At 44.4% G+C, this 11,847-nt stretch overlaps 1 protein-coding gene across 4 annotated transcripts; it reads right to left on the reverse strand.

Annotated features, from left to right (window-relative positions):
* Positions 1 to 668: 668 nt before the first annotated feature.
* Positions 669 to 7,083, reverse strand: S1PR1 (sphingosine-1-phosphate receptor 1). 4 transcript variants are annotated; one of them, XR_010153002.1, is made up of 3 exons: positions 5,872 to 7,083; positions 1,207 to 1,290; positions 669 to 954 (listed from the first exon to the last, which is right to left on the reverse strand). XR_010153002.1 is itself a non-coding variant. In XM_001138918.8 (2 exons), the coding sequence occupies exon 2, from the start codon at positions 3,993 to 3,995 to the stop codon at positions 2,847 to 2,849; it is 1,149 nt and encodes a 382-aa protein (XP_001138918.1). In that variant the 5' UTR covers positions 3,996 to 4,158; positions 5,872 to 7,083; the 3' UTR covers positions 1,462 to 2,846. The 4 variants fall into 4 exon arrangements, 3 of the variants coding, with proteins under 3 accessions (XP_001138918.1, XP_513598.1, XP_054541291.1); XM_001138918.8 differs by lacking the exons at positions 669 to 954; positions 1,207 to 1,290 and adding an exon at positions 1,462 to 4,158; XM_513598.8 differs by lacking the exons at positions 669 to 954; positions 1,207 to 1,290 and adding an exon at positions 1,462 to 4,158 and having other exon boundaries at positions 5,980 to 6,679.
* Between the last annotated feature and the right edge of the window lie 4,764 nt (positions 7,084 to 11,847).

An 11,847-nucleotide genomic window follows, 5' to 3' on the forward strand; every position in this document is an offset into this window, starting at 1 on the left:
CCAGATATTCATGTTGGGAGACAACCAAGGATTCCTTCTTCTTAAGTCTTTGCTTCTTGGTCTGATCTGGGGCTCTACCACACATGTGCCCAGGAAAACCACAGTCCATGACTACCCAGCTTTCTTGGAATGAAATGCACAGTCTGGAGTTTCCAGGAAGAAAGTACATCTAATCACTGGATAATGTGGTCACGGGGGAAAAGTGTCACCAAAGAGCTCCCCATCTCCCAAAGCCAGCCACCTTATCCCATCTTTCCCCATATCATGAATCACTACTGTGCTTATGAAGATAAGTCTGAGAATATGAACATTTTATCTTCCACAGAAACACAAAATGGACATACTTTTCCATTATGCTTGACTCTGTAATGAAAGTCTAGGAAGTGAATGTAACATGAAATCATTCCTTCCGCCTTAGCAGACAGATGGAGAGAGACATTCCAGTTTGTTTCCAGCCTTTTGTCTTTGGAGCATTTTTGGCATTTCCTTCAGGAAACTGGAGGTTGTGACCTAAGGTTTCCTTAGTGAACACATTTCTGTTTCCCACAGTTAACCTTACCCAGAAATGACATCTACTCTATTAGGTGAGGTTTATCTTCATGTCCCAACTGTGTCCTGTGCATATACAATGACACTTGAAAGCACAAATTCTGAAAGTAGCAAAAAGATTAGAGAGCCAAACATGCCAAAATACTTTAATCCCCCAAAAGATGACAATAATCAAAAACAAGAATTAACTATTACAATAAGCCTGTGATGCTTGCAAAGTGCCTTCATTTTGTAGTTGGAAAAATTAATGACTGAGAATATTAATGCTTTCAGATACTATGAATTGAAGGTTTTCAGATGAAACTGTTATGCTACTCAGCCCACATTTTATAGCTAGCTGCTTCACTGATACTGTATACTTCTATGTGGTTCAGAAGATAGGCTGGGAGAAGCCAAGACAGTGTCCTGAAAAAAAAAAACAAACACATGATTTAATACCCATATCCATATCCCCACTTCCCCAACATGTTGGTGAAAGGCCAAGAATGTATGCTTTTTTGATGGGTTTTCAATGATGATTGAGTCTCATCATTTAAACTAGATTTACAACCACATTTTTGTATATAATTTCTTTAAAAGCCCATATTTGATGACAGAATTATTGTATTTAATTTATTTGGCTTAAATGCAATTTAAAACTCAAACAATTCTACTTACTAGCCAATGTGGTATTCAGAAGGTTGGTGGTTTTTATCTCATTCTTTACTACTCTTCAGTGTTAACTTATTGAAGTTTCTCTTCCTGAAAAAGATAGAGTGGTTTCTAAACAAACCACATTTTTTTTCACACCCTAGTTAAGGTAAAAATCCTTTAAAGAATAATAGAAATTTGTCCTTAACTTTGATTCCAAAGAGCTACACAATCCAATAGATGACTCAATAATTATTTTTAAGAATGCTCTTCACAAAGGGATCTTTAAAAAAATCAGTTTATTAATGTTTAAAAGTTGATAAAGCTATGTGCAAAATGATCCACAAAAGTCAGAAACCTATTAAATACTATTCTTTTTTAAAAAACAAGACATCTCTTGGTTTAATTGCACTGAAAACCATACTAAAGAGACAGTAATATATTTTTATTCTTTGTAATATTTATACATATCTTCAATTACTATCTAATGAACAGCTGGACTGAAAAGTTTCTGGCGTTCCCTACCAGTTAAAGTAATGCTTTTAAGGGCACAAGAGGGTGGTATTTTCTTAAGAAATACACATTCAATGGTGTTAACACAGGTTAGAAAAATCCAATAAAATGACTTCTGCTGAAACAAATACATTCAAAAATCATGAAAAGTACTTTTAACACAACAAAATACAACCATGTTGTTGCTTGAAATGAATCACACAACATTCTGAAATAAACATCAACAAAAGTGCCAAAGACAGATGTCATATTTGTTAGACTCATTTGCTAAGAAATCTCCCTTGGTTTGCAAAAGTTAATCCATTCGGTTTTCACTTTGTTTTGCTTGTCTGTTTCTCCTAGGACACCAAGGATCCTGGCTAATATCATTTAGATAAAGTGGGCTTCCTTATGCAGATTTCAGCTTCAATGGATATGAAATGGTAACACATTTCATTGAAAAGATGTTTTTTAAAGAAATCAAAGTGACTTCAACCAAATTCCAAAAAACGGATCCCGCTTACATGGAAACTTTGGCCTCAGCGAAGGACATTGTTTTACACCTCCAAACCATCTTCATCTTCCCACAGCCTACGTACTCAACATAGCCTATTTGCTATAGATGATCGATCATTCCACAACCCCAGCTCTGATAACTCTCAGGTAGTTAAAGTATAAAGTAAAAGAACTTTGAGGAGGGGTATGAAGGGAAGGGAGGGTGGGGTGTGGGATGTACAGGGCATCCCTAAAGAAGCAGAAGTGCACACACTCACTTGGGTTTGAAACTAAAGTGAAGAAAAACATCTCCTCAAAGCTCCAGACAAAGAGACGCTTTCACATGGGGACATTCGTCTTTGAGGAGGGGCCAAATGAACCCTTTAGGAGCTTGACAATGCTAGACCTTTGGCTCAGTGCAAAATCAAAGCTCCAGGGGGGTAGAAAATATATTCCAGGCCGGGACCTGATCTCCACCCTTCCCAGTGCATTGTTCACAGGAACTAACTCTACCCACCAACACCCGACACCACCAGGCTGTTCGTATTCTCCCCCTTCCTCCCTCTGGCTTGCAGCAGCTCCTCCCTGGCAGCAGTCGAAGCCCAGAGATTTTTTTCCAAACACTGGGGTGGCCAGCGACCAAGTAAAGAGCGCTTCCGGTGGGTGGACAGTTTCCAGTTCTAGGAAGAAGAGTTGACGTTTCCAGAAGACATAATGGTCTCTGGGTTGTCCCCATCGTCCTTCTGGGGGTGGGAGGAATTGTCCGATTTGCTGCGGCTGAATTCCATGCCGGCGATGATGGGTCGCTTGAATTTGCCAGCAGAGTCTCCGCTCGGGCACTTGCAGCAGGACATGATCCGGATGAAGGCCCGACGCATCTCCTTGTTGGTCAGAGTGTAAATGATGGGGTTGGTGCCGGAGTTGAGCACAGCTAACACCAGGAAGTACTCCGCTCTGAAGAGGATGTCACAGGTCTTCACCTTGCAGCCCACATCCAGCAGGAGCAGGATGAAGAGCGGTGCCCAGCAGGCGATGAAGACGCTCAGGACGATAATTACGGTCTTGAGCAGCGCCAGCGACTTCTCAGAGCTGCGGCTGGCCTTGGAAATGTTCTTGCGGAACGTCAGGCGGCGGCTCCGAGTCCTGACCAAGGAGTAGATTCTGCAGTACAGAATGACGATGGAGAGCAGAAGCAGAGTGAAGACCGTGGTGCAGAAGAGGATATAGTGCTTGTGGTAGAGCGGCAGCACGGTGGAGCAGCTGGACAGCGCACTGATGCAGTTCCAGCCCATGATAGGCAGGCCACCCAGGATGAGGGAGATGACCCAGCAGGCGCTGATCAGCAGGAAGAGGCGGAAGTTATTGCTCCCGTTGTGGAGTTTCATTTTCAGCATTGTGATATAGCGCTCAATGGCGATGGCGAGGAGACTGAACACGGAGGCTGACAGGGCCACAAACATACTCCCTTCCCGCAGAAACCATTGGGCGGGAGTGAGCTTGTAGGTGGTGGCCCCAGACAAGAGCAGGTTAGCTGTGTAGGCTACTCCTGCCAACAGGTCTGAGAGGGCCAGATTGCCAATAAAATAGTACATGGGTCGGTGGAATTTCTTGGTTTTCCAAATGGTCAGCAAGACAAAGATGTTCTCCAGGATGATAAAGCAGCAGATGAGAATGAACACCACCGAGGTCAGTTTAATGCTGTTCTCCTTGTCCGCGCTGATATTCAGCTTCCCCGTGTAGTTGTAATGCCGGACGATGATATCATAGTTGACGTAGTCAGAGACCGAGCTGCGGTGGGCCTTGACCAGCGGGACGCTGGTGGACCCCATGGTGCCAACCCTGTGTCCCCAGGAAGCCGGGGTGGCGCTACTCCAGACGAACGCTAGAGGGCGAGGCGAGAGAGCCTTCACTGGCTTCAGGGGTGGTTCGATGAGTGATCCAGGCTTTTTGTGTAGCTTTTCCTTGGCTGGAGAGGGCCTCGGAAACCGCAGCCTTAAACAAGTCAGAGGAGAGAGTCAGGGAAAGAGCCACAGCATACTGGCATAATTCATTCTAGCTAAGGCACTGCTCCAATTGTGTTGTTGTTGATTTGTTTTAAAGAAACTTGGGGAGAGCTCAGGGAGAGAGATTTTTTTTAAAAAAATCAAATTATCTTTTTTTCTTCCTTTTTTTTTCTTTTTTCAAAAAAGGAAGAGGGGGAAGAAAAAGAGAGGGAGAAACTCTATGGCCACATTCACTCAAAGGGAAATGGGAATTACGATGTTGGCTGTGGGTTGACAAAAAAAAAAAGATGATGAAAAGGAAAACAAGGAGTGGGAGGAATGGGAAACCTAGAGAACTACACCCCATTTTAACTCCACTCCTGCCCTCTCACCACCCCACACCCCCTCACCCCCGGATTTCCAGCCATGAGATTCTCTGAAGCAGTCACCAGCTCAGCTGCACGCTCAATACCAGCCCACGTCTCTCCTCGGAAAAGACTCAACTGCCAGTCTGAGGGCGAAGACACACACCTCTGTCCCCCATGCCCACCCCCAGCCCCCCAGTTCAAAGATACTAGCACCACCTCCTAATTGCCATGCAAGAAATCAGATTTGCAGGAAAATCATTTGAAAGCGTAAGCCATTTGGGGGCTCTATTAATAACTCTCTAGGAGCAGGTGTGCTTAGGGTCCGAGGGCGCAGTGAGGTGTGGGCAGCCAGGCCCGCCCCGCCTTGCAGTAAACAGGAAAGCTTAGCGCCTCCGTGAAGCGACTGCCTTTTCTTTCTTCTTCTTATTCTCCCCGCCTCCCCCCGCGCCCCCCCACCCCCACCCCAAGCCAGGGCAAGTAAATTTAAAGGTATTCAGTTAAAACCATTCATAACAGATTGCAGCAAATCCCAGAAGTTTCGTACATTAGTTGATTGCATAAATATTTTTTGCTTTGTTTAGTTTAGCCAAAACATACACAAAAGAGAGAAATCAAACTACTCATGACAGCCATAATACATGCTACCACATTTCTAATTTCGATCGCAAAACTACTCTTCAGAAACTCACATTAAACTGCTCCCTGGTGCATTGCTAAATTTGCGTGGGCAGTTTTATTTACTGCAGTCCCCCAACACGTTGACTCCTCTCCTAGGACTAGAAAGTTACAAAGAAACTTTCTAAGACGGCACTGGTCAGCAGAAGTCTACTTCTAAGTTGCTTAAATATTTCAAGGTAATGCAGCAATGCAATAAAATGAGGTAATAGAGATGAGAACAATCCCAGCAACTCCGCGAACAGCAGAGGCTGCTCAAGCCAAGAAGCTCCGCATTTTCCCCCAACTAATGTTATACCCTGCTCCTGGGCAGTACTAATTTAAGCCATTACCCACGCTCCACACCACCCACCATATTCTTTGTCTATAGGATTTCCAAAATTTAACGCCTTCCCTCCTATTCCTCCGACCAACTGCAATTTTCACTGCCCCTACACCCGTAGGTTCCACAGTTGGGAATTAACCTTTTTTCTGAACTCCATAAATCACAAGTGCCCAAGAACAATCTGATCGAGATGGGCTCCTTAGTAGCCTAGAGATGCAAGTTTTCAGCGCCCGGAGATGCATGTTTTCAAAGTTTTTGTTTGCCTCGTTCGACTTAAAAATTCGTTTCTGACACCTAAGCCCTACCACAACCGGGCTCCCCGCGCCCGCGTCCCCCGCCATTCGCCGCCCCCTACCTCGCTCAAGCAGGGCGAAGTTGCGTTCGGAGAGCCCGGGATCTGTACGGCTCGCTTCGCATCTTGCTGCTGCCCCCGACTGACTGCGTAGTGCTCTCGCAAACTTACTCGAGTCGGGGTCCCCTCCCTCCGCAGCGGAGCACTCCAATGGCCAGTCCGGCTCGCCGCGGCCAGTTCCCTGCCTGCTACGCGAAGTCACCCAGCGCCGCGCCAAGGCTAGGTGGTTTCTTCAGGAAGAGGCTGGGAGGGGTTAATGCCTTAACCCCCCCCACGCCCTCTGCCAGCTGGGGGCCCCCGGATCTGAACTGCTGAGACGCACTGTCCAGGAAAGATCTGGGGCAGAAGCAAAAAAAGAACCCCTCCTCCCCAAACAACAAATGAAAGAAAAAAAGAGAGAGAAGGGGCGGAGCCCGGTAACCCCTGGATTCTACTGTATAAATCACTGCCCTCGCCCAGATAGATGCTGATCCCTGGCTGTGGAGAGGATTCTCCCGAGCCCCTGAAAAAAAAAAAAAAAAAGGTGGAGAGACTTTGAAAACTTTTCTCTCGAAAAGTCTGAGGAGGCAGAGGACGGCCCGGAGTCTCGTAGCGCACCGCCCTGGTCCCACACCCCCCGCAGCCCTAGGAGGATCGGTGTGCTGAGCTTGTGGCCAGGAGCTCCCCGAGCCACTTTCGCGCGAGCAGCAGAAAACCTGAGCCGCGGCCCGGCGAGTGTCGGCGGCGCTCTGGGGAGGAGAGGCTGGGAAGGGGCTGCGAGAGGTACGGAGGAGACAAGCAGCCCGGGAGGGAGAATGAACCGGGAGGTTCCTGTACTCCCCCCGCCACCCCAGATCCTCGTGCTACTCGAAACTGCGGTCTGAGGGGCAGTGGCTTTCCCAGAGTGCACAGAGAAATGAACCGGCGCCGGTTTTGGTGTTGGGCGAGGGGTTTCCCTCAGCTGAGCACAAAGTCAGGCTGTGTGTCCCAGATTCTGGCCAATGGAGATGTCGTTGAGGGGGTGGGCTGCTGCTGAGTCCTGAGAGATTCAAAACGCCTGGGCAGCTCAGGAATTTCCAAAGGGGAAGATTCTCGGCCAGGAGCTGCGGAGCAACTGCAGCTGCCCAACAGGAGCCGGCACCCTTCTCTCACATTCTGCTTGGGAGTCGACTCAGAGGCCTCAAATTCTCATTACTAGCACTTTGCCCACCCTTTTCTTTTGCTTAGATGCTACTTAAGAACGTGAGGCTGAGAGGCGGCCTTGGTCAGATCTGCCTGCGTGACAAGCTCAGGACAGGACGCTTCTGCCCTTGCATTACTGTTGTAAAAGTTTCCACCCAGTCCCTGGTCGCACTGCGTTCCCATCCCGGCAGATGTGAACTCAAAAACTTCCTCCGCTGTGCAGTTTCAATTGGCAGACACACCCTGTACCTGAATGACTCAGAAGGAGGCAGAATGAACAAACAACAGACCCCTGACTTCTGGGATTTTGTGAGTTTGCCAAAAAAAAAAGAAGTGACAGTTAATTCACAGCTGTTTTAAAGCATTCATCGACAGCGACGCACCCAATACATACCCACAGCTTCAACAACAGTACAGTGCATATAATGTGGAAACCAAGATAACGGTCCTCTAAGACTCCAGAGTAGATCCTAATTGGATTTGAAGACTTATTTCACTTAAAGGGGAAGAGGTATATTGTGTCTACCCAGCACAACAAAACGGGGGACTTGGCATTCCCCCCCTTCTCCCGCCTCCACCCACACTAATTTATGCATTCTTTAAAGCCAAAGGAATCAAAGTGAAATTTCACACCTAGTCTGTATCAAGCATGTGCTAGGTTAATTTAACCTTACTGCTCTGTGAAGTAAGTAAGCATTGCTGGCCATTTTATTGTTGAGAGTCATTCAGACAACTAAGGTGACTTGTAGATTTCCCAGCTAGTGAGTGGCAGAGCTGGGTTCCAAAACCTAAATATTGCAAATGCCTTGCCTTGTGGCTCAAACGCTATCAGTCAATAAACAGTTAAGGAATTGAAATATATGTTCCTAGAGGGAAACAGACTTCTAGATTTAAAGTTTTACATTTGCTGCATTTCTGGCTGTACAAGTCTACAAAATGCATGTAAAAGTATGCTAATGAATGTCCTTTTAAAACCACTCATTTTCTACGTAAGCATACAAAGTGTATACATATGCATATTAATGAATGTTTTCTAAAACTTCTCATTGTCTGCCTATGATATCTCATGTAACATTGTACTTTTAGTATTTGCACATAGTGTTACACATATTAATCCATTTAATCTGACAAGTTAGGCACTATAATTATTCTAATTTTACAAACAAGGAAATTGACTCCCAGACATATTAAGCAGCTTGATTAATGTGGGACAGGCTGCAGACTCTTAACCACTACTCCAGACCACCATGATAAACCTCAAACAGGTTCAAGAATTTCCTTGGGGATATCAGTTGTTTTCTTGTGAATACCACTGGTTTTTAACATTCAATATTGATAAAGTGTTTTACAGAGTCCAAAAATCTTTCAGATTGTTATTTAATAATATTCATCTTTAGTACACACCTATGAGATATAACTGTAGATGATCAACTTAGGTAAAATTAGATAGTAGGCAAATGTTTCCAGCAATGGCGTCCTGGCCAATTCCAAGTCTCTAGTTCCCTTATAAGTCTCTTCCCATTGCTCTCCAAGGAGGCCCTAAAAATTGCATTCTCAAGCTATCTCCTGAATGCCAGTACAACTCCCTGTCTGCTGCTGCCTAGAAGTCAAGCCCAATATTCCTACCTTAAGTTTGCTCCATTTCCAATTTTTGATTTCAAAGTGGCTTTGTTGTTCTTTACACATGCTTTAGTGTTTCTCTTTAAGAGTTTCCAGATAAAATACCACACAATCTTTGGAGCATACACTAAACAAAAATTTGTCATAAATGTGCCATTCAAATGTAACTGTGTGAGCTATCTTTTTTTTTTTTTTTTTTTTTTTTTTTTGAGACAGAATCTCACTCTATTGCCCAGGCTGGAGTCCAGTGGCGTGATCTCAGCTCACTGCAACCTCCGCCTCCCAGGTTCAAGCAATTCTCCTACCTCAGCCTCCTGAAAAGCTGGGATTACAGGCATGCACCACCACACCCAGCTAGTTTTGTATTTTTAGTAGAGATGGGGTTTCACCATGTTGTCCAAGCTGGTCTCGAACTCCTGACTTCAGGCGTTCCACCTGCCTTGGCCTCCCAAGGTGCTGGGATTACAAGCATGAGCCACCGTGCCCAGCCATGAGCTATATTTTTTATCTGCTAAATATTGCAACTCTACTCTTTTCCTTTTCCTCTTTTTTTTTTTTTTTCAACTGAGACAGGCTCTGGCTCTGCTCTGTCATCCAGGCTGGAGTGCAGTGGCGAAATCATAGCTCACTGCAGCCTTGATCTCCCGCCCTCAAAGGATCCGCCTACTTCAGCCTCCCAAGCAGCTGGGACTACAGGCACCAGTCACCATGTCCTGATAATTATTATTTTTATTTTTTGTATAGACAGGAGTCTCACTTTGTTGCCCAGGGTGACCTTGAACTCCTGCGCTCATGCAGTCTTCCCACCTTGGACTCTCAAAGTGCTGGGATTACAAGCCTGAGCCTTACTCTCTTTCCTAATTGCTCCAGTCACTTTCCAACTCCCTTTTCTCCCCTCTTCCCTCCCCTGACCCAGTCACTGGTAAAAATCCAGGCTTTCCCTTACTTGTCTATTCACAGGAGAATAACTAGCCTCTTATTTCAAGGAGGAAATAGTATGACCATCTCAATTTCCCTCCTCTCCAAGCTCCAGCTTAATAGCAACTTTACCCACCCTTACCTCCTTCCCACCTGTTTCAGAAATAAAAGCAACTTTACTCCTTTCCAAGGCAAACTCTTGCCCAGGTCAGCATGCTGCTTCCTCCAAACTTTCTGAGACTTGGCTCAATTATTCTTATTCTCCCTTGTACTTTCAGTTCTTAGCTTCTGAGGACTCTTTACTTTCAACTTACATAAATGTTCATGTGTTTTCTCTACCAAAAACTCTTTCTTCCCTTCATCCTAGGTCCCAATATCTCTCTCTCCTCTTGTTTGCCAACATTCAAAATTAGTGGAACATGACCGAGCCTTGGAACAGACACTTAGGTTCAGCCTTGATATTGCCAGTTCTAAGCTATGTGACTTTAGGCAAGTTCTTTTAACTTCCTTGAACCTCAGTGTCCTCATCTGTAAAATGAAATAATGACATTTGCCTCTTTCATTGTGAGGATTGAGCTACATACCTGTGAGAATTCCCTACACTACAGAGAAAATGCTTCACCCATCCACCACCTCCATCTTTTATTATTATTATCGTTATTATTATTATTATTTTACTTTAAGTTCTGGGGTACATGTGCAGAATGTGCAGGTTTGTTACATAGGTATACACGTGCCATGGTGGTTTGCTGCACCCGTCAATCCGTCACCTACATTAGGTATTTCTCCTAAAGCTATCTCTCCCCTAGCCCCCCACCCCCAACAGGCCCCAGTGTGTGATGTTCCCCTCCCTGTGTCCATGTGTTCTCATTGTTCAATACCCACTTATGAGTGAGAACATGCAGTGTTTGGTTTTCTGTTCTTGTGTTAGTTTGCTGAGAATGATGATTTCCAGCTTCATCCATGTCCCTGCAAAGGACATGAACTCATCCTTTATTATGCCTGCATAGTATTCCATGGTGTATATGTGCCACATTTTCCTTTTCCAGTCCATCATTGGTGGACATTTGGGTTGGTTCCAAGTCTTTGCTATTGTGAATAGTGCCACAATAAACATATGTGTGCATGTGTCTTTATAGTAGAACGATTTATAATCCTTTGGGTATATACCCAGTAAGGGAATTGCTGGGTCAAATGGTATTTCTAGTTCTAGATCCTTGAGGAATCGCCACACTGTCTTCCACAATGTTGAACTAATTTATACTCCCACCAACAGTGTAAAAGCGTTCCTATTTCTCCACATCCTCTTCAGCATCTCTTGTTTCCTGACTTTTTAATGATCACCATTCTAACTGGCATGAGATGGTATCTCATTGCGGTTTTGATTTGCATTTTTCTAATGACCAGTGATTATGAGGTTTTTTCATATGTTTGTTGGCTGCATGAATGTTGTCTTTTGAGAAGTGTCTGTTCATATCCTTTGCCCACTTTTTGATAGGGTTGTTTGGTTTTTTCTTGTAAATTTGTTAAAGTTCTTTATAGATCCTGGATATTAGCCCTTTGTCAGATGCATAGATTGCAAAATTTTTCTCCCCTTATATAGGTTGCCTGTTCCCTCTGATGATAGTTTCTTTTGCTGTGCAGAAGCTCTTTAGTTTGATTAGATCCCATTGTCAATTTTGCCATTGCTTTTGGTGTTTTAGACATGAAGTATTTGCCCATGACTATGTCCTGAATGGTATTGCCTAGGTTTTCTTCTAGGATTTTTCTTGTTTTAGGTCTCTTGAGTTAATTTTTGTATAAGGTGTAAAGAAGGGGTCCAGTTTCAGTGTTCTGCATATGGCTAGCCAGTTTTCCCAGCACCATTTATTAAATAGGGAATCCTTTCTCCCTTTCTTGTTTTTATCAGGTTTGTCAAGGATCAGATGGCTGTAGATGTGTGGTGTTATTTCTGAGGCTTCTGTTCTGTTGCATTGGTCTATATATCTGTTTTGGTACCAGTACTATACTGTTTTGGTTACTGTAGCCTTGTAGTATAGTTTGAAGTCAGGTAGCATGAGGCCTCCAGCTTTGTTCTTTTTGCTTAGGATTGTCTTGGCTATGTGGGCTCTTTTTGATTCCATATGAAATTTAAAGTAGTTTTTCCCAATTCTGTGAAGAAAGTCAATGATAGCTTGATGGGGATAGCATTGAATCTATAAATTACTTTGGGCAGTATGGCTATTTTCATGATATTGATTCTTCCTATCCATGAGCATGGAATGCTTTTCCATTTGTTTG

Source organism: Pan troglodytes, chromosome 1 (assembly GCF_028858775.2).
Source record: "Pan troglodytes isolate AG18354 chromosome 1, NHGRI_mPanTro3-v2.0_pri, whole genome shotgun sequence".
Lineage (NCBI taxonomy): Eukaryota > Metazoa > Chordata > Mammalia > Primates > Hominidae > Pan > Pan troglodytes.